The sequence below is a fragment of the Salvelinus alpinus genome, chromosome 3 (assembly GCF_045679555.1).
Source record: "Salvelinus alpinus chromosome 3, SLU_Salpinus.1, whole genome shotgun sequence".
Classification (NCBI taxonomy): Eukaryota; Metazoa; Chordata; class Actinopteri; order Salmoniformes; family Salmonidae; genus Salvelinus; species Salvelinus alpinus.
In genome coordinates this window covers 105,581,097-105,603,625 of record NC_092088.1, presented here as the reverse complement: position 1 = coordinate 105,603,625, position 22,529 = coordinate 105,581,097, and the positions used below count along the sequence as shown (strand labels likewise).

General features: G+C 44.3%; 1 protein-coding gene across 1 annotated transcript in view; it reads left to right on the top strand.

The window, feature by feature from the left end:
* Positions 1–22,274, top strand: part of rgs7b (regulator of G protein signaling 7b) — a 355,436-nt gene extending 333,162 nt beyond the window's left edge. The window contains exons 10-18 of the mRNA XM_071394737.1: positions 1,637–1,711; positions 4,672–4,764; positions 5,220–5,281; positions 7,218–7,328; positions 9,956–10,081; positions 12,424–12,610; positions 15,364–15,453; positions 18,649–18,685; positions 21,094–22,274. Of these exons, the coding sequence (XP_071250838.1) occupies positions 1,637–1,711; positions 4,672–4,764; positions 5,220–5,281; positions 7,218–7,328; positions 9,956–10,081; positions 12,424–12,610; positions 15,364–15,453; positions 18,649–18,669 (765 nt within the window). The 3' untranslated portion in view covers positions 18,670–18,685; positions 21,094–22,274. The remainder of the gene's footprint in view (positions 1–1,636; positions 1,712–4,671; positions 4,765–5,219; positions 5,282–7,217; positions 7,329–9,955; positions 10,082–12,423; positions 12,611–15,363; positions 15,454–18,648; positions 18,686–21,093) is intronic.
* The last annotated feature ends 255 nt before the right edge of the window (positions 22,275–22,529 follow it).

Below are 22,529 nucleotides of genomic sequence, written 5' to 3'. Positions count from 1 at the left end.
AAATGTGTCCTTGTTTCTCTATACAGCCTGGAGAAGACTGGTGTAAATGTGTCCTTGTTCCTCTATACAGCCTGATGTAAATGTGTCCTTGTTCCTCTATACAGCCTGATGTAAATGTGTCCTTGTTCCTCTATACAGCCTGATGTAAATGTGTCCTTGTTCCTCTATACAGCCTGATGTAAATGTATCCTTGTTCCTCTATACAGCCTGATGTAAATGTGTCCTTGTTTCTCTATACAGCCTGGAGAAGACTGGTGTAAATGTGTCCTTGTTCCTCTATACAGCCTGATGTAAATGTGTCCTTGTTCCTCTATACAGCCTGATGTAAATGTATCCTTGTTCCTCTATACAGCCTGATGTAAATGTGTCCTTGTTTCTCTATACAGCCTGGAGTTGACTGGTGTAAATGTGTCCTTGTTCCTCTATACAGCCTGATGTAAATGTGTCCTTGTTCCTCTATACAGCCTGATGTAAATGTGTCCTTGTTCCTCTATACAGCCTGATGTAAATGTATCCTTGTTCCTCTATACAGCCTGATGTAAATGTATCCTTGTTCCTCTATACAGCCTGATGTAAATGTATCCTTGTTCCTCTATACAGCCTGATGTAAATGTGTCCTTGTTTCTCTATACAGCCTGGAGAAGACTGGTGTAAATGTGTCCTTGTTCCTCTATACAGCCTGATGTAAATGTGTCCTTGTTCCTCTATACAGCCTGATGTAAATGTGTCCTTGTTCCTCTATACAGCCTGATGTAAATGTGTCCTTGTTCCTCTATACAGCCTGATGTAAATGTATCCTTGTTCCTCTATACAGCCTGATGTAAATGTGTCCTTGTTTCTCTATACAGCCTGGAGAAGACTGGTGTAAATGTGTCCTTGTTCCTCTATACAGCCTGATGTAAATGTGTCCTTGTTCCTCTATACAGCCTGATGTAAATGTGTCCTTGTTCCTCTATACAGCCTGATGTAAATGTATCCTTGTTCCTCTATACAGCCTGATGTAAATGTGTCCTTGTTTCTCTATACAGCCTGGAGAAGACTGGTGTAAATGTGTCCTTGTTCCTCTATACAGCCTGATGTAAATGTGTCCTTGTTCCTCTATACAGCCTGATGTAAATGTGTCCTTGTTCCTCTATACAGCCTGATGTAAATGTATCCTTGTTCCTCTATACAGCCTGATGTAAATGTATCCTTGTTCCTCTATACAGCCTGATGTAAATGTATCCTTGTTCCTCTATACAGCCTGATGTAAATGTGTCCTTGTTCCTCTATACAGCCTGATGTAAATGTGTCCTTGTTTCTCTATACAGCCTGGAGAAGACTGGTGTAAATGTGTCCTTGTTCCTCTATACAGCCTGATGTAAATGTGTCCTTGTTCCTCTATACAGCCTGATGTAAATGTGTCCTTGTTCCTCTATACAGCCTGATGTAAATGTGTCCTTGTTCCTCTATACAGCCTGATGTAAATGTGTCCTTGTTTCTCTATACAGCCTGGAGAAGACTGGTGTAAATGTGTCCTTGTTCCTCTATACAGCCTGATGTAAATGTGTCCTTGTTCCTCTATACAGCCTGGTGTAAATGTGTCCTTGTTCCTCTATACAGCCTGGTGTAAATGTGTCCTTGTTCCTCTATACAGCCCGGATGTGTGAACACAACAGAAGCCGACATCAAGAAGTCCTCGAGGATGAAGCAGCCTCATAAAACAAGAAAGGTATGGATTGTCATATGGACCGTAATATGGACTGTAATATCTACAGTAATATCTACTGTAATATGGACTGTAATATCTACTGTAATATGGACTGTAATATGGACTGTAATATGGACTGTAATATCTACTGTAATATGGACTGTAATATCGACTGTAATATGGACTGTAATATCTACTGTAAGATCTACTGTAATATGGACTGTAATATGGACTGTAATATCTACTGTAATATGGACTGTAATATGGACTTTAATATGGACTGTAATATCTACAGTAATATCTACTGTAATATGGACTGTAATATCTACTGTAATATGGACTGTAATATGGACTGTAATATGGACTGTAATATCTACTGTAATATGGACTGTAATATCGACTGTAATATGGACTGTAATATCTACTGTAAGATCTACTGTAATATGGACTGTAATATGGACTGTAATATCTACTGTAATATGGACTGTAATATCGACTGTAATATGGACTGTAATATCTACTGTAATGTGGACTAATATCTAATGTAATATGGACTGTAATATCTACTGTAATATGGACTGTAATATGGACTGTAATATGGACTGTAATATCTACTGTAATATGGACTGTAATATCTACTGTAACATCTACTGTAATATGGACTGTAATATGGACTGTAATATCTACTGTAATATGGACTGTAATATCGACTGTAATATGGACTGTAATATCTACTGTAAGATCTACTGTAATATGGACTGTAATATGGACTGTAATATCTACTGTAATATGGACTGTAATATCTACTGTAATGTGGACTAATATCTACTGTAATATGGACTGTAACATCTACTATAATATGGACTGTAATATGGACTGTAATATTGACTGTAATATCTACTGTAATATTGACTGTAATATGTACTGTAATAAGGACTGTAATATCAACTGTAATATCTACTGTAATATCTACTGTAATATGGACTGTAATATGACTAATATATACTGTAATATGGACTAATATCTACTGTAATATCGACTAATATCTACTGTAATATCTACTGTAATACGGACTGTAATATCAACTTATATCTACTGTAATATCTACTGTAATATCTACTGTAATATGGACTAATATGGACTGAAATATGAACTGTAATATCTACTCTTATATCTACTGTAATATCTACTGAAATATCGACTGTTATATCTACTGTAATATGGACTGTAATATCCACTGTAATATCTACTGTAATATCTACTGTAATATGGACTGTAATATGGACTGTAATATCTACTGTAATATGGACTGTAATATCTACTGTAATATGGACTGTAATATCTACAGTAATATCTACTGTAATATCTACTGTAATATGGACTGTAATATGGACTGTAATATGGACTGTAATATCTACTGTAATATCGACTGTAATATCTACTGTAACATCTACTGTAATATGGACTGTAATATCCACTGTAATATGGACTGTAATATGGACTGTAATATCTACTGTAATATGGACTGTAATATCTACTGTAACATCTACTGTAATATGGACTGTAATATCTACGGTAATATGGAATGTAATATGGACTGTAATATCTACTGTAATATCTACTGTAACATCTACTGTAACATCTACTGTAATATGGACTGTAATATCGACTGTAATATGGACTGTGATATGACTAATATCTACTGTAATATGGACTAATATCTACTGTAATATCGACTAATATCTACTGTAATATCTTCTGTAATACGGACTGTAATATCAACTTATATCTACTGCAATATCTATTGTAATATCTACTGTAATATGGACTAATATGGACTGAAATATGAACTGTAATATCTACTCTTATATCTACTGTAATATGGACTGTAATATGGACTGTAATATCTACTGTAACATCTACTGTAATATCTACTGTAATATGGACTAATATGTACTGTAATATCTACTGTAATATGGACTGTAATATCTACTGTAATATGGACTAATATCTACTGTAATATCTACTGTAATATCTACTGTAATATGGACTAATATGTACTGTAATATCTACTGTAATATGGACTGTAATATCTACTGTAATATGGACTAATATCTACTGTAATATCTACTGTAATATCTACTGTAATATGGACTAATATGTACTGTAATATCTACTGTAATATGGACTGTAATATTGAATGTAATATCTACTGTAATATGGAACGTAATATGGACTGTAATATCTACTGTAATATCTACTGTAATTTGGACTGTAATATGGACTGTAATATCTACTGTAATATGGCTGTCATTGCCTTGCTCCTCGTATATCAGATTGAATGGACTGTCCTTGTCTTGCTCCTCCGTATATCTGATTGAATGGGCTGTCCTTGTCTTGCTCCTCTGTATATCAGATTGAATGGGCTGTCCTTGTCTTGCTCCTCTGTATATCAGATTGAATGGGCTGTCCTTGCCTTGCTCCTCTGTATGTCAGTTTGAATGGGCTGTCCTTGTCTTGCTCCTCTGTATGTCAGTTTGAATGGGCTGTCCTTGTCTTGCTCCTCCGTATATCTGATTGAATGGGCTGTCCTTGTCTTGCTCGTCCGTATATCAGTTTGAATGGACTGTCCTTGTCTTGCTCCTCTGTGTCAGTTTGAATGGGCTGTCCTTGTCTTGCTCCTCGTATATCAGTTTGAATGGGCTGTCCTTGTCTTGCTCCTCTGTATCAGTTTGAATGGGCTGTCCTTGTCTTGCTCCTCGTATATCAGTTTGAATGAGCTGTCCTTGTCTTGCTCCTCTGTATATCAGTTTGAATGGGCTGTCCTTGTCTTGCTCCTCGTATATCAGTTTGAATGAGCTGTCCTTGTCTTGCTCCTCTGTATATCAGATTGAATGAGCTGTCCTTGTCTTGCTCCTCTGTATATCAGACTGAATGGGCTCTTCTCTCTCTCTGTTTGTCTGAATGATGTTTCTCTCCAGTCTGTGTACGGCCTCCAGAATGACATCCGGAGCCCCACCCACGCCCCCGCTCCAGAGGTCAAAGATCCCACGGAGGAGGAAATGCGTGACCAGGTAATGTCATCAATTCAACGACACGTTACAAAAGAGGGTTCTTCTAGAGCGGGTGTCAACAAATGTCCATCAAAATGCAAAGACATGTCACACGGTGTTCACTGGTAGATTACACCATTTAACAAGCATGTTATCTGACAGAATGGTTGTTAGCTTGACTGTTTATCTAACAGAATGATTGTTAGCTTGACTGGTTGTCTGACAGAATGATTGTTAGCTTGACTGGTTGTCTGACAGAATGATTGTTAGCTTGACTGGTTGTCTGACAGAATGGTTATCTTGACTATATCATGTTATATAACAGAATGGTTGTTAGCTTGACTATATCATGTTATCTGACCGAATGGTTGTTAGCTTGACTATATCATGTTATGTGACAGAATGGTTGTTAACTTGACTATATCATGTTATCTGACAGAGCAGCATGCCATCACATTGGCACCTTCTCCTTTCAGATTCAACACTGGCAAGCCCAACTAGACAGGCATCGGTTAAAAATGTCCAAGGTGGCAGAAAGGTAATGCAACACACACACACACAAACACCTCCAGGCATATTTTCAGATGTTTCTGTAAATTGGAAACGGCAAATGCATCCGTAGTGAAACTGCCCCTCCTGTGTTGGCCCCTGACAGTTCCTTATACAGGTCCTATCCTGTTATTGGACTAGTCTCTGAAAACAGACTGGTAGTCAAGGCTGTTATTGGAGTACTGTCTGAAAACAGACTGGTAGTCAAGGCTGTTATTGGAGTACTGTCTGAAAACAGACTGGTAGTCAAGGCTGTTATTGGAGTAGTCTCTGAAAACAGACTGGTAGTCAAGGCTGTTATTGGAGTACTGTCTGAAAACAGACTGGTAGTCAAGGCTGTTATTGGAGTAGTCTCTGAAAACAGACTGGTAGTCAAGGCTGTTATTGGAGTACTGTCTGAAAACAGACTGGTAGTCAAGGCTGTTATTGGAGTACTGTCTGAAAACAGACTGGTAGTCAAGGCTGTTATTGGAGTAGTCTCTGAAAACAGACTGGTAGTCAAGGCTGTTATTGGAGTACTGTCTGAAAACAGACTGGTAGTCAAGGCTGTTATTGGAGTAGTCTCTGAAAACAGACTGGTAGTCAAGGCTGTTATTGGAGTACTGTCTGAAAACAGACTGGTAGTCAAGGCTGTTATTGGAGTACTGTCTGAAAACAGACTGGTAGTCAAGGCTGTTATTGGAGTAGTCTCTGAAAACAGACTGGTAGTCAAGGCTGTTATTGGAGTACTGTCTGAAAACAGACTGGTAGTCAAGGCTGTTATTGGAGTACTGTCTGAAAACAGACTGGTAGTCAATGCTGTTATTGGAGTAGTCTCTGAAAACAGACTGGTAGTCAAGGCTGTTATTGGAGTACTGTCTGAAAACAGACTGGTAGTCAAGGCTGTTATTGGAGTAGTCTCTGAAAACAGACTGGTAGTCAAGGCTGTTATTGGAGTACTGTCTGAAAACAGACTGGTAGTCAAGGCTGTTATTGGAGTACTGTCTGAAAACAGACTGGTAGTCAAGGCTGTTATTGGAGTAGTCTCTGAAAACAGACTGGTAGTCAAGGCTGTTATTGGAGTACTGTCTGAAAACAGACTGGTAGTCAATGCTGTTATTGGAGTACTGTCTAAAAACAGACTGGTAGTCAAGGCTGTTATTGGAGTACTGTCTGAAAACAGACTGGTAGTCAAGGCTGTTATTGGAGGAGTCAAGGCTGTTATTGGAGGAGTCAAGGCTGTTATTGGAGGAGTCGAGGCTGTTATTGGAGGAGTCAAGGCTGTTATTGGAGGAGTCAAGGCTGTTATATGAGGAGTCAAGGCTGTTATATGAGGAGTCAAGGCTGTTATTGGAGGAGTCAAGGCTGTTATTGAAGGAGTCAGGGTTGTTATTGGAGTAGTCAGGGCTGTTATTGGAGGAGTCAGGGCTGTTATTGGAGGAGTCAGGGCTGTTATTGGAGTAGTCAGGGCTGTTATTGGAGGAGTCAGGGCTGTTATTGGAGGAGTCAAGGCTGTTATTGGAGGAGTCGAGGCTATTATTGGAGGAGTCAAGACTGTTATTGAAGGAGTCAGGGTTGTTATTGGAGTAGTCAGGGCTGTTATTGGAGGAGTCAGGGCTGTTATTGGAGGAGTCAGGGCTGTTATTGGAGTAGTCAGGGCTGTTATTGGAGGAGTCAGGGCTGTTATTGGAGGAGTCAGGGCTGTTATTGGAGGAGTCAGGGCTGTTATTGGAGGAGTCAGGGCTGTTATTGGAGGAGTCAGGGCTGTTATTGGAGGAGTCAAGGCTGTTATTGGAGGAGTCAAGGCTGTTATTGGAGGAGTCAAGGCTGTTATTGGAGGAGTCGAGGCTGTTATTGTAGCATCATGGTTTCCCACTAACTTGTTCAGTATAGCTATATTGTACGTATTGTAAGTGAGCAGTGTGATTGTTGTTCTCCCTATGCAGCTTGCTGAGCTACACAGAGCAGTATGTAGAGTACGACCCCTTCTTCACCTCCCCGGAGCCCTCCAACCCCTGGAACTCTGATGACACCACCGTCTGGGAACTGGAGACCAGGTGGGTTTACCCTCCGTCTATCCTTCTCTCTCTCTGTCAGAGTTACTGGAGACCAGGTGGGTTTACCCTCAGTCTATCCTTCTCTCTCTCTGTCAGAGTTACTGGAGACCAGGTGTGTTTAACCTCAGTCTATCCTTCTCTCTCTCTGTCAGAGTTACTGGAGACCAGGTGGGTTTACCCTCAGTCTATCCTTCTCTCTCTCTGTCAGAGTTACTGGAGACCAGGTGGGTTTAACCTCAGTCTATCCTTCTCTCTCTCTGTCAGAGTTACTGGAGACCAGGTGGGTTTAACCTCAGTCTATCCTTCTCTCTCTCTGTCAGAGTTACTGGAGACCAGGTGTGTTTAACCTCAGTCTATCCTTCTCTCTCTCTGTCAGAGTTACTGGAGACCAGGTGGGTTTACCCTCAGTCTATCCTTCTTTCTCTCTGTCAGAGTTACTGGAGACCAGGTGGGTTTAACCTCAGTCTATCCTTCTCTCTCTCTGTCAGAGTTACTGGAGACCAGGTGTGTTTAACCTCAGTCTATCCTTCTCTCTCTCTGTCAGAGTTACTGGAGACCAGGTGGGTTTACCCTCGGTCTATCCTTCTCTCTCTCTGTCAGAGTTACTGGAGACCAGGTGGGTTTACCCTCAGTCTATCCTTCTCTCTCTCTGTCAGAGTTACTGGAGACCAGGTGGGTTTACCCTCGGTCTATCCTTCTCTCTCTCTGTCAGAGTTACTGGAGACCAGGTGGGTTTACCCTCGGTCTATCCTTCTCTCTCTCTGTCAGAGTTACTGGAGACCAGGTGGGTTTACCCTCAGTCTATCCTTCTCTCTCTCTGTCAGAGTTACTGGAGACCAGGTGGGTTTACCCTCAGTCTATCCTTCTCTCTCGCTGTCAGAGTTACAATACAAATGTATGGCTTCCCAAACCAACGTGGACATTGTGGTTGTAACTGATTCTTAGTTAAAGAAGTCTGAGCTGGACTCTGACAGGTTTTAATGATTTTAGATCTGATAGAGTGTGTAGAGGAAGGGGGTTGCCATGATTCACATAGAGCTATTTAAATGTTTCTGTATTCATCCCTAAGCAATTTGAATGTCCAGTTTTTAATGTGGGTCTTGGTAATAATGCCCATCTGACACTAGAGGGGATTTATCGCCCTCCCCTCTGACTCCATATGTGCTCTGAGGCAAATTGTCTGACTTCCTGTCCAACTATGTGTAACAGTATAACTTTAGTCCGTCCCCTCGCCCCGACCCGGGCGCGAAACAGGGACCCTCTGCACACATCAACAACAGTCACCCACGAAGCGTCGTTACCCATCACTCCACAAAAGCCGCGGCCCTTGCAGAGCAAGGGGAACCACTACTTCAAGGTCTCAGAGCAAGTAACGTCACCGATTGATAGGCAATTAGCGCGCACCACCGCTAACTAGCTAGCCATTTCACATCCGTTACATATGATCAATCTGAATTACTGATAGTGGTGATCTGGATATAGATTGGTTGAGTATCAAGTATCTGATGGGCTGAAAGATATTTGTACTGAACTAAATCAACTCGCCCCAACAAAAAATCTACTATTTTTCGATAATATTTTGACAAATCAAATCAAAATCAAATCACATGTATTTATATAGCCCTTCTTACATCAGCTGATATCTAAAAGTGCTGTACAGAAACCCAGCCTAAAACCCCCAACAGCAAGCAATGCAGGTGTAGAAGCACGGTGGCTAGGAAAAACTCCCTAGAAAGGCCAAAACCTAGGAAGAAACCTAGAGAGGAACCAGGCTATGAGGGGTGGGCCAGTCCTCTTCTGGCTGTGCCGGGTGGAGATTATAACAGAACATGGCCAAGATGTTCAAATGTTCATAAATGACCAGCAGGGTCAAATAATAATAATCACAGTAGTTGTCGAGGGTGCAGCAAGTCAGCACCTCAGGAGTAAATGTCAGTTGGCTTTTCATAGCCGATCATTAAGAGTATCTCTACCGCTCCTGCGGTCTCTAGAGAGTTGAAAACAGCAGGTCTGGGACAGGTAGCACGTCCGGTGAACAGGTCAGGGTTCCATAGCCGCAGGCAGAACAGTTGAAACTGGAGCAGCAGCACGGCCAGGTGGACTGGGGACAACAAGGAGTCATCATGCCTGGTAGTCCTGACGCATGGTCCTAGGGCTCAGGTCCTCCGAGAGAGAGAGAGAGAGAGACAAAGAAAGAGAGAAGGAGAGAATTAGAGAGAGCATACTTAAATTCACACAGGACACCGGATAAGACAGGAGAAGTACTCCAGATATAACAAACTGACCCTACCCCCCCGACACATAAACTACTGCAGCATAAATACTGGAGGCTGAGACAGGAGGGGTCAGGAGACACTGTGGCCCCATCTGATGATACCCCCGGACAGGGGTGTTGAAGGATCCTCTATTGTAACACCTCTGTCTCTCTCTCTCTAGTAAGGAGCCAGGCCAGCAGAGAGTGAAGAGGTGGGGATTTGGGATTAACGAGGTGTTGAAGGACCCCCTGTTGTAACACCTCTCTCTCTCTCTAGTAAGGAGCCAGGCCAGCAGAGAGTGAAGCGGTGGGGATTTGGGATTAACGAGGTGTTGAAGGATCCTCTGTTTAACACCTCTATCTCTCTCTCTAGTAAGGAGCCAGGCCAGCAGAGAGTGAAGAGGTGGGGATTTGGGATTAACGAGGTGTTGAAAGATCCTGTTGGGAGAGAACAGTTCCTCAAGTTCCTGGAGTCGGAGTTCAGCTCAGAGAACCTCAGGTATGTCTACTGTTCTTTACTCTGTATTATACAGTACTTTACTCTAGTTCTCAACTCTAGTACTCGACAGTACTTTACTCTACTCTACTGTACTTTACTGTACTCAGAGAATCTCAGGTATGTCTACTGTTCTTTACTCTGTATTACACAGTACTTTACTCTAGTTCTCAACTCTAGTACTCGACAGTACTTTACTGTACTCTACAGTACGTTACTCTATATTACTGTACTCTTCTCTAGTACTCTGTTATAATACTCTTCTCTAGTACTCCACTCCAGTGCTCTACTCTAGTACTCTGTTATAATACTCTTCTCTAGTACTCTACTATAGTGCTCTAGTGTTATAATACTCTACTATAGTACTCTACTATAGTGCTCTAGTACTCTAATACTCTACTATAGTACTCTAGTACTCCACTATACTACTCTAGTACTCCACTATACTACTCTAGTACTCCACTATACTACTCTAGTACTCCACTATACTACTCTAGTACTCCACTATACTACTCTAGTACTCCACTATACTACTCTAGTACTCCACTATACTACTCTAGTACTCCACTATACTACTCTAGTACTCTGGTACTCTGCTCTAGTACTCTGCTCTAGTACTCTGCTCTAGTACTCTGCTCTAGTACTCTGCTCTAGTACTCTGCTCTAGTACTCTGCTCTAGTACTCTGCTGCTCTTCTCTACTGTACTCTACTCTACTCTAGTACTGAACTGTACTCTAGTACTCTACTGTACTCTACGCTAATCTAGTGTACTCTATGCTTGTTCTCTACTCTACAACTCTGCTATAGAACTCTACTCTAGTACTCTACTGTACTGTAATCTATTGGGTTAATATGAAGTGGAATATAAACACGTGTTTCAACTGGCCAGTGGTGAAATGTAATTTACTCTCTGGCTCCCTCTGGTGGACATAACTCCCACTGCCGCTACATGACTGCAGATGTAGACATGCTGGAAAAGCTTCCTGTCAGATTACTGTAGTTTGGAGCGTGAACTGTGATGAAGATATATCCGACTTATACTTTCACTGACACGAAGCTACGTTTCCACCTGACACGAAGCTACGTTTCCACCTGACACGAAGCTACGTTTCCACCTGACACGAAGCTACGTTTCCACCTGACACGAAGCTACGTTTCCACCTGACACGAAGCTACGTTTCCACCTGACACGAAGCTACGTTTCCACCTGACACGAAGCTACGTTTCCACCTGACACAAAGCTACGTTTCCACCTGACACGAAGCTACGTTTCCTCCTGACACGAAGCTACGTTTCCACCTGACACAAAGCTACGTTTCCTCCTGACACAAAGCTACGTTTCCTCCTGACACGAAGCTACGTTTCCTCCTGACACGAAGCTACGTTTCCACCTGACACGAAGCTACGTTTCCACCTGACACGAAGCTACGTTTCCACCTGACACGAAGCTACGTTTCCACCTGACACGAAGCTACGTTTCCACCTGACACGAAGCTACGTTTCCACCTGACACGAAGCTACGTTTCCTCCTGACACGAAGCTACGTTTCCACCTGACACGAAGCTACGTTTCCACCTGACACGAAGCTACGTTTCCACCTGACACGAAGCTACGTTTCCACCTGACACGAAGCTACGTTTCCACCTGACACGAAGCTACGTTTCCACCTGACACGAAGCTACGTTTCCACCTGACACGAAGCTACGTTTCCACCTGACACGAAGCTACGTTTCCACCTGACACGAAGCTACGTTTCCACCTGACACGAAGCTACGTTTCCACCTGACACGAAGCTACGTTTCCTCCTGACACGAAGCTACGTTTCCTCCTGACACAAAGCTACGTTTCCACCTGACACAAAGCTACGTTTCCACCTGACACAAAGCTACGTTTCCTCCTCCTGTCCCTACTTGTATCCTGAACATGACCCTGTTTCATTTTTATTTTAAATTTTTTACTTGACAATGTTATTATACGGAATACGTCACCTGTAACTACACAACTTCAGTTTTCACTTCCAGTGAACGTGTTTAACATTCCTTTATCTGTCTGTGGTTCTGTTGACGTGTTTAACATTCCTTTATCTGTCTGTGGTTCTGTTGACGTGTTAAACATTCCTTTATCTGTCTGTGGTTCTGTTGATGTGTTTAACATTCCTCTGTCTGTGGTCCAGGTTCTGTTGACGTGTTAAACATTCCTGTATCTGTCTGTGGTGCAGGTTCTGTTGACGTGTTAAACATTCCTTTATCTGTCTGTGGTTCTGTTGACGTGTTTAACATTTCTTTATCTGTCTGTGGTCCAGGTTCTGTTGTGTTAAACATTCCTTTATCTGTCTGTGGTCCAGGTTCTGGTTGGCGGTTCAGGAGGTGAAGAAGAGGCCGATTCGGGAGGTCCCTACAAGGGTCCAGGAGATCTGGCAGGAGTTCTTGGCCCCAGGGGCCCCCAGTGCCATTAACGTTGACTCCAAGAGCTACGACAAGACCACACAGAATGTCAAGGACCCCGGACGATACGCCTTCGAGGACGCACAGGTCTGTACGGTGTCTGAGAGGAGTCAGGAAGTAGTGTTTTGGATGGGGAGAGTAGTATGCTGCAGCTGAATAGGAACAGGAAGTAGTGTTTTGGATGGGGAGAGTAGTATGCTACAGCTGAATAGGAACAGGAAGTAGTGTTTTGGATGGGGGAGAGTAGTATGCTGCTGAATAGGAACAATGTTCTGTTAATTACTTCTTTGTGACTCTCTAGCCCCGTTTATACCTGGTGCTAACATGCGTCCTTTGTCCTTGTCCACATTCTGATGTTGCCCACATTTTTAGATTTTAGGTGCAGACAATTAAAAGACACATTGTAATGTGATCAGATCAGATCCTCCTGTCTACCTCTGAAGGTAATCAGGGACACATTGTAATGTGATTGTGATCAGATCAGGGACACATTGTAATGTGATTGTGATCAGATCAGGGACACATTGTAATGTGATTGTGATCAGATCAGGTCAGATCAGATCAGGGACACATTGTAATGTGATTGTGATCAGATCAGGGACACATTGTAATGTGATTGTGATCAGATCAGGGACACATTGTAATGTGATTGTGATCAGATCAGAGACACATTGTAATGTGATTGTGATCAGATCAGGGACACATTGTAATGTGATTGTGATCAGATCAGGGACACATTTGTATCTGGATATCAATCAGGTGTAAACATGTACTTATGGCATCAATAATTGTGTTAAAATAAATACATGAATGTTATTTTAAAAGAATCTTTCGGTTCCCAACAGAATTAACATATACAGTGCCTTTGGAAAGTATTCAGACCCCCTTTTCCACATTTCGTTACATTACAGCCTTATTCTAAAATATATTAGATACATACAAATCCACAGCAATCTAATCACAATACCCCATAATGACATCACAATACCCCATAATGACATCACAATACCCCATAATGACATCACAATACCCCATAATGACATCAAATTACCCCATAATGACAAAGCGAAAACTGTTTTTATTTTTTTATGATTGCAAAACAGAAATACCTTGTTTACATATGTATTCAGACCCTTCACTCAGTACTTTGTTGAAGCACCTTTGGCAGTGATTACAGCCTCGAGTCTTCTAGTATAGATGATGCTACAAGCTTGGCACACCTGTATTTGAGGAATTTCTCCCATTCTTCTCTTCAAGTTTGTTATTAAGGCACATGAAAGTTCACATGTTCCAGAAGACATTTCTGCCCCCCAAAAATATTTTTTATAAAAATAAAATAATAAAAAACGTTAAAATGTCTCTCCTGTGAAGTCGTGACTTGCGACAAACGCCTAGTCTCCTGAAACAGGTCACATATTTAAAGGGATGGCGTACCGAAAACCCTATTGAATGAAAACTTGAAAATCTGTTGGCAAGCAAGTAGGAGGGGTTTTAGCAGTTGAATGAAAAGTATTCAGAGCCAGCAGGGTAGACACACCTGCAGAGCGCGTTACACTGAATAAGCTAAGTCTGAATATCACACACTGAGAAGTGTGTAGGAAAAGCGTACATTCCTAAGTCTGAATCGGCCCCATAGTGATTGGATCATATTGATCAGATCAAGGCGTTCTATGGAGTCAGATAATAGATGTGGGGTTATGGCTAGGTTGGTACACAGTAAGGTTAGAATGGAGTGGGGTTATTGATGGGTTGGTACACAGTAAGGTTAGAATGGAGTGGGGTTATGTCTAGGTTGGTACACAGTAAGGTTAGAATGGAGTGGGGTTATGGCTAGGTTGGTACACAGTAAGGTTAGAATGGAGTGGGGTTATTGGTGGGTTGGTACACAGTAAGGTTAGAATGGAGTGGGGTTATTGGTGGGTTGGTACACAGTAAGGTTAGAATGGAGTGGGGTTATTGGTGGGTTGGTCCAGTAATGTTAGAATGGAGTGGGGTTACTGGTGGGTTGGTTCATAGTAAGGTTGGAATGGAGTTGGGTTATTGATGAGTTGGTACAGTAAGGTTAGAATGGAGTGGGGTTATTGGTGGGTTGGTCCAGTAATGTTAGAATGGAGTGGGGTTATTGATGAGTTGGTACAGTAAGGTTGGAATGGAGTGGGGTTATTGGTGGGTTGGTACACAGTAAGGCTAGAATGGAGTGGGGTTATTGGTGGGTTGGTACACAGTAAGGTTGGAATGGAGTGGGGTTATTGGTGGATTGGTACAGTAAGGTTAGAACGGAGTGGGGTTATTGGTGGGTTGGTACAGTAAGGTTAAAATGGAGTGGGGTTATTGGTGGGTTGGTACAGTAAGGTTAGAATGGAGTGGGGTTATTGATGGGTTGGTACACAGTAAGGTTAGAATGAAGTGGGGTTATTGGTGGGTTGGTACACAGTAAGGTTAGAATGGAGTGGGGTTATTGGTGGGTTGGTACACAGTACGGTTAGAATGGAGTGGGGCTATTGATGGGTTGGTACAGTAAGGTTAGAATGGAGTGGGGTTATTGGTGGCTTGGTACACAGTAAGGTTAGAATGGAGTTGGGTTATTGGTGGGTTGGTACACAGTAAGGTTAGAATGGAGTGGTGTAATTGGTGGGTTGGTACACAGTACGGTTAGAATGGAGTTGGGTTATTGATAGGTTGGTACACAGTAAGGTTGGAATGGAGTGGGGTTATGTCTAGGTTGGTACACAGTAAGGTTAGAATGGAGTGGGGTTATTGGTGGGTTGGTACAGTAAGGTTAGAATGGAGTGGGGTTATTGGTGGGTTGGTCCAGTAAGAATGGACCTTTTCTGTTTCAGGAGCACATCTACAAGCTGATGAAGAGTGACTCCTACAGCCGCTTCCTCCGCTCCAATTTGTACCAGGAGCTGCTACAGGCCAAGAGAAAGGTAAAGCACTGAGGAGGCTGGACATGGTCGTCTGTCTCTGGGTCATAGCTGTATCTCTGGAGGATTACTACAGCTCGGGACGGACGGATGGACATGGACGTCTGTCTCTGGGTCATAGCTGTATCTCTGGAGGATTACTACAGCTCGGGACGGATGGATGGACATGGACGTCTGTCTCTGGGTCATAGCTGTATCTCTGGAGGATTACTACAGCTCGGGACGGATGGATGGACATGGACGTCTGTCTCTGGGTCATAGCTGTATCTCTGGAGGATTACTACAGCTCGGGACGGATGGATGGACATGGACGTCTGTCTCTGGGTCATAGCTGTATCTCTGGAGGATTACTACAGCTCGGGACGGACGGATGGACATGGAAGTCTGTCTCTGGGTCATAGCTGTATCTCTGCAGGATTACTACAGCTCGGGACGGACGGATGAAAGGTTCAATACAGAGCAGAGAAATTAGACTCCAAAATCTATTCATTAAAACATCAGTCAAATATCAATCACAAGACAATATAACCTCATTGTATTGGCAGCAGAGCCAGCGGGACAGGGTGATCAGGAGGCTCAACTATGGTGTTTACAGTCCAGCACCTATCACTGGTGTAGCGGCTGAAACACTCTGGTAAACACGGTAAGTGCATCGTTATCACACTGACTCACAGCAGTCTGGTGCATCGTTACCACACTGACTCACAGCAGTCTGGTGCATCGTTATCACACTGACTCACAGCAGTCTGGTGCATCGTTATCACACTGACTCACAGCAGTCTGGTGCATCGTTACCACTGACTTACAGCAGTCTGGTGCATCGTTATCACACTGACTCACAGCAGTCTGGTGCATCGTTACCACACTGACTCACAGCAGTCTGGTGCATCGTTATCACACTGACTCACAGCAGTCTGGTGCATCGTTATCACACTGACTCACAGCAGTCTGGTGCATCGTTATCACACTGACTCACAGCAGTCTGGTGCATCGTTACCACATTGACTCACAGCAGTCTGGTGCATCGTTACCACACTGACTCACAGCAGTCTGGTGCATCGTTACCACACTGACTCACAGCAGTCTGGTGCATCGTTACCACACTGACTTACAGCAGTCTGGTGCATCGTTACCACATTGACTCACAGCAGTCTGGTGCATCGTTATCACACTGACTCACAGCAGTCTGGTGCATCGTTATCACACTGACTCACAGCAGTCTGGTGCATCGTTACCACACCGACTCACAGTAGTCTGGTGCATCGTTATCACACTGACTCACAGCAGTCTGGTGCATCGTTATCACACTGACTCACAGCAGTCTGGTGCATCGTTACCACACCGACTCACAGTAGTCTGGTGCATCGTTATCACACTGACTCACAGCAGTCTGGTGCATCGTTATCACACTGACTCACAGCAGTCTGGTGCATCGTTATCACACTGACTCACAGCAGTCTGGTGCATCGTTATCACACTGACTCACAGCAGTCTGTTGCATCGTTATCACACTGACTCACAGCAGTCTGGTGCATCGTTATCACACTGACTCACAGCAGTCTGGTGCATCGTTATCACACTGACTCACAGCAGTCTGGTGCATCGTTATCACACTGACTCACAGCAGTCTGGTGCATCGTTATCACACTGACTCACAGCAGTCTGGTGCATCGTTATCACACTGACTCACAGCAGTCTGGTGCATCGTTATCACACTGACTCACAGCAGTCTGGTGCATCGTTATCACACTGACTCACAGCAGTCTGGTGCATCGTTATCACACTGACTCACAGCAGTCTGGTGCATCGTTATCACACTGACTCACAGCAGTCTGGTGCATCGTTATCACACTGACTCACAGCAGTCTGGTGCATCGTTACCACACTGACTCACAGCAGTCTGGTGCATCGTTACTACACTGACTCACAGCAGTCTGGTGCATCGTTATCACACTGACTCACAGCAGTCTGGTGCATCGTTATCACACTGACTCACAGCAGTCTGGTGCATCGTTACCACACTGACTCACAGCAGTCTGGTGCATCGTTATCACACTGACTCACAGCAGTCTGGTGCATCGTTATCACACTGACTCACAGCAGTCTGGTGCATCGTTATCACACTGACTCACAGCAGTCTGGTGCATCGTTCGTTACCACACTGACTCACAGCAGTCTGGTGCATCGTTATCACACTGACTCACAGCAGTCTGGTGCATCGTTACCACGCTGACTCACAGCAGTCTGGTGTATCGTTATCACACTGACTTACAGCAGTCTGGTGCATCGTTACCACGCTGACTCACAGCAGTCTGGTGCATCGTTACCACGCTGACTCACAGCAGTCTGGTGCATCGTTACCACGCTGACTCACAGCAGTCTGGTGTATCGTTATCACACTGACTTACAGCAGTCTGGTGCATCGTTACCACACTGACTCACAGCAGTCTGGTGCATCGTTATCACACTGACTCACAGCAGTCTGGTGCATCGTTATCACACTGACTCACAGCAGTCTGGTGCATCGTTATCACACTGACTCACAGCAGTCTGGTGCATCGTTATCACACTGACTCACAGCAGTCTGGTGCATCGTTATTACACTGACTCACAGCAGTCTGGTGCATCGTTATCACACTGACTCACAGCAGTCTGGTGCATCGTTATCACACTGACTCACAGCAGTCTGGTGCATCGTTATTACACTGACTCACAGCAGTCTGGTGCATCGTTATCACACTGACTCACAGCAGTCTGGTGCATCGTTATCACACTGACTCACAGCAGTCTGGTGCATCGTTATCACACTGACTCACAGCAGTCTGGTGCAATGTAAGATTTGAGACGTATCCACATGATGAGTAGATATAGTAATGAACAGAGATGGTGATATATTTGAGACATGAGTAGATATAGTAATGAACAGAGATGGTGATATATTTGAGACATGAGTAGATATAGTAATGAGCAGAGATGGTGATATATTTGAGACATGATGAGTAGATATAGTAATGAACAGAGATGGTGATATATTTGAGACATGATGAGTAGATATAGTAATGAGCAGAGATGGTGATATATTTGAGACATGAGTAGATATAGTAATGTATATATTTGAGACATGAGGAGATATAGTAATGAACAGAGATGGTGATATGCAAGCTATGCTTCATGTATCCATTTTATTTTTGTCCACAGAAAAGTAAGAACTTATTCTGAAGAATTCCACGTCCAGGTAAAGATGATTATAACCCTAACCCCTGACCTTTAACCCATGACCCCTGACCTTTAACCCCTGACCTTACATACACCTAACCCTAACCCCTAACATTTTACCCCTAAGCTTACATACACCTAACCTTTTACCCCTAACCTTACATACACCTAACCCCTGACCTTTTACCCCTAACCTTACATACACCTATCCCCTGACCTTTAACCTTACATACTCCTAACCCCTAATCCCTGACCTTTAACCCCTAACCTTACAAACCCCTGACCGCTAACCCCTAACCTTACAAACACCTAACCCCTCACCTTTATCCCATATCCTTACAAACACCTAACCCCAGCTTCATGTCCACTCCCCAGCTCCACCCTAACCTCTAACCCCAGCTTCATGTCCACTCCCCAGCTCCACCCTAACCCCAGCTTCATGTCCACTCCCCAGCTCCACCCTAACCTCTAACCCCAGCTTCATGTCCACTCCCCAGCTCCACCCTAACCCCTAACCCCAGCTTCATGTCCACTCCCCAGCTCCACCCTAACCCCGGCTTCCTGTCCACTCCCCAGCTCCACCCTAACCCCTGAACCCCAGCTTCATGTCCACTCCCCAGCTCCACCCTAACCTCTAACCCCAGCTTCATGTCCACTCCCCAGCTCCACCCTAACCCCTAATCTCTAACCCCAAACCCCAGGTTCATGTCCACTCCCCAGCTCCACCCTAACCTCTAACCCCAGCTTCATGTCCACTCCCCAGCTCCACCCTAACCCCTAACCTCTAACCCCAGCTTCATGTCCACTCCCCAGCTCCACCCTAACCTCTAACCCCAGCTTCCTGTCCACTCCCCAGCTCCACCCTAACCTCAGCTTCATGTCCACTCTCCAGCTCCACCCTAACCTCTAACCCCGGCTTCATGTCCACTCCCCAGCTCCACCCTAACCTCTAAACCCAGCTTCATGTCCACTCCCCAGCTCCACCCTAACTTCTAACCCCTAACCCTTAACCCTAAAACAGTATGCTATACAAAGTGTGTCCAATTTAATGCTTACCTCAAATGTGACAGATTGAGAGCTTGATCCAATCAGATCTGATTATCCTGAGACAACCGACAACGGCATAGCAGTGTTGTTTTTAGTTAGGCCGTGTCGGAGGTCTCACCGTGTCGTCGGAGGTCTCACCGTGTCGTCCGAGGTCTCACCGTGTCGTCCGAGGTCTCACCGTGTCGTCCGAGGTCTCACCGTGTCGTCCGAGGTCTCACCGTGTCGTCCGAGGTCTCACCGTGTCGTCGGAGGTCTCACCGTGTCGTCCGAGGTCTCACCGTGTCGTCCGAGGTCTCACCGTGTCGTCCGAGGTCTCACCGTGTCGTCCGAGGTCTCACCGTGTCGTCCGAGGTCTCACCGTGTCGTCCGAGGTCTCACCGTGTCGTCCGAGGTCTCACCGTGTCGTCCGAGGTCTCACCGTGTCGTCCGAGGTCTCACCGTGTCGTCCGAGGTTTCACCGTGTCGTCGGAGGTCTCACCGTGTCGTCCGAGGTCTCACCGTGTCGTCCGAGGTCTCACCGTGTCGTCCGAGGTCTCACCGTGTCGTCCGAGGTCTCACCGTGTCGTCCGAGGTCTCACCGTGTCGTCCGAGGTCTCACCGTGTCGTCCGAGGTTTCACCGTGTCGTCGGAGGTCTCACCATGTCGTCGGAGGTTTCACCGTGTCGTCGGAGGTCTCACCGTGTCGTCGGAGGTCTCACCGTGTCGTCGGAGGTCTCACCGTGTCGGAGGAGGTTTCACCGTGTCGGAGGAGGTTTCACCGTGTCCGAGGTTTCACCGTGTCGGAGCTGTGAAATAATAAGCAGCTCCCAGCGTTTATACCTCATGTTTCTAGTCGCGTCAGTATAAATCCTATGCAGCCCTGTTACAGGGTTGGAACACTGGAATGTGTTGTAAGCTACACCTCCATTATGCTGATAGAAGTCCTTATTATATTAGTTGAATGATTTTCAATGTGACCATCGTTATTTTCTATAAAACCTACACTTTCTCCTTCTGAACTTCTAACGCGAGTGGGGCAGGCGTGGCTTCGTGACAACAACAGCAGCTGCTCACCGATGTGACGGCTCCGACACACGTCCAACCTGTAAGACACTGAGGAAACAGCTGCTATGTGGGCATGTGGTATCGCCGGGTTAATGTTTGATCTGATTGAATCCAGGCCTTAGGGCTCTATGCAATATGTATCGCTGAAGATACATATGGCACGATTGAGCCGACATGTGCAGCGTTTACCGTGAATTGAGTTAATTAACGCAGGAACATTGCCTGTAATGTTTCAATTGGGTAACGATGAACTTTACGATACTTCATTGAATTAGACTCATTATTGAATCTATGCCTTAGTATCAATCCTCTGTCTCTTTCTGTCTCCTTTTTTAGGTCAAATCATTTTGATGGAATCACCCTGGAACAATGTCATGTCTAAGCCAGGGAGAGAGAGAGAGAGAGGAGAGAGAGAGGAGAGAGGACCAGATCATTTGTACATTAATACAGTCTTGTCCGTCTCGAGGATCCACCGCTCGACAAAGAGACAATAGGTCTGATGTTAAAGGAGTTGATTTCCTGTCGTGTCATTTCATTCTGTTCTGTCCCCAGCAGTACAACAGTAGGTCTGACGTTAAAGGAGTTGATTTCCTGTCGTGTCATCTCGTTCTGTTCCCAGCAGTACAACACAACTAGGATCAAGGCCTCTTGGACTTTTTTTTTGATAGACATTCAAGTGAACTCACAAATGCCTTGTCCTCTATGAACCTTCAGCTACGTATCAACTGAATCTCATCGCTGTGCGTCTCCAACTCCATCGGAAAGCTGGGAATAATGTGTCAAATATGTTTAAAAAACAAGACATGCTAAAAATGAATCTGTCAAACCAAGAAACATCTTCTTCCTAGGAACATTTGTAGGTCTATTGGATTATCTTCATCATTGACTGCCATTCTAAGGAAGCACGACTAGAGATGGTGTATTCTAATGTTGTGTCACAGTTGGATTAGCCTTTTATTGCACTATGGAACTTAGCAGTACAGAGGTCAGAGTTCATCATCACCAGGAAGTAAAGTCACTGTAGAAAAAAAGTGTATATCTTTGTGTATAAACCAAATAGCACCCTATTCTCTACATAGTGCACTACTTCCTGACCAAAGCCCTATGGGCCCTCATCAAAAGTAGTGCACTATATAGGGAATACGTTGCCATTTGGGACTCACTCTTTTGTCTTATAGCGTCTTAGGGCTCGATTCAACCCATAGCGCTAAAAGATCTGGCGCGTGACTTAAATTTAAAGGTCATTTCTGATTGAGACGACATTTGTATTTGTATTTATTGGGGAGGCAGGTAGCCTAGTGGTTAGAGGGGGGAGGCAGGTAGCCTAGTGGTTAGAGGGGGGAGGCAGGTAGCCTAGTGGTTAGAGGGGGGAGGCAGGTAGCCTAGTGGTTAGAGCGTTGGGCAAGTAACCGCAAAGGTTGCAGGATCGAATCCCCGAGCTGACAAGGTAAAACACTGTTCCCTGGTAGGCCGTCATTGTAAATAAGAATTTGTTTTTAACTGACTTGCCTAGTTAAATAAAGTAGGCCGTCATTGTAAATAAGAATTTGTTTTTAACTGACTTGCCTAGTTAAATAAAGGTTTAAAAAATCCCCATTAGTTCCTGCCAAGGCAGCAGCTACTCTTCCTGGGGTTTATTATGGATCCCCATTAGTTCCTGCCAAGGCAGCAGCTACTCTTCCTGGGGTTTATTATGGATCCCCATTAGTTCCTGCCAAGGCAGCAGCTACTCTTCCTGGGATCCGTCAGCACAATTGTTAAAACATTACAAT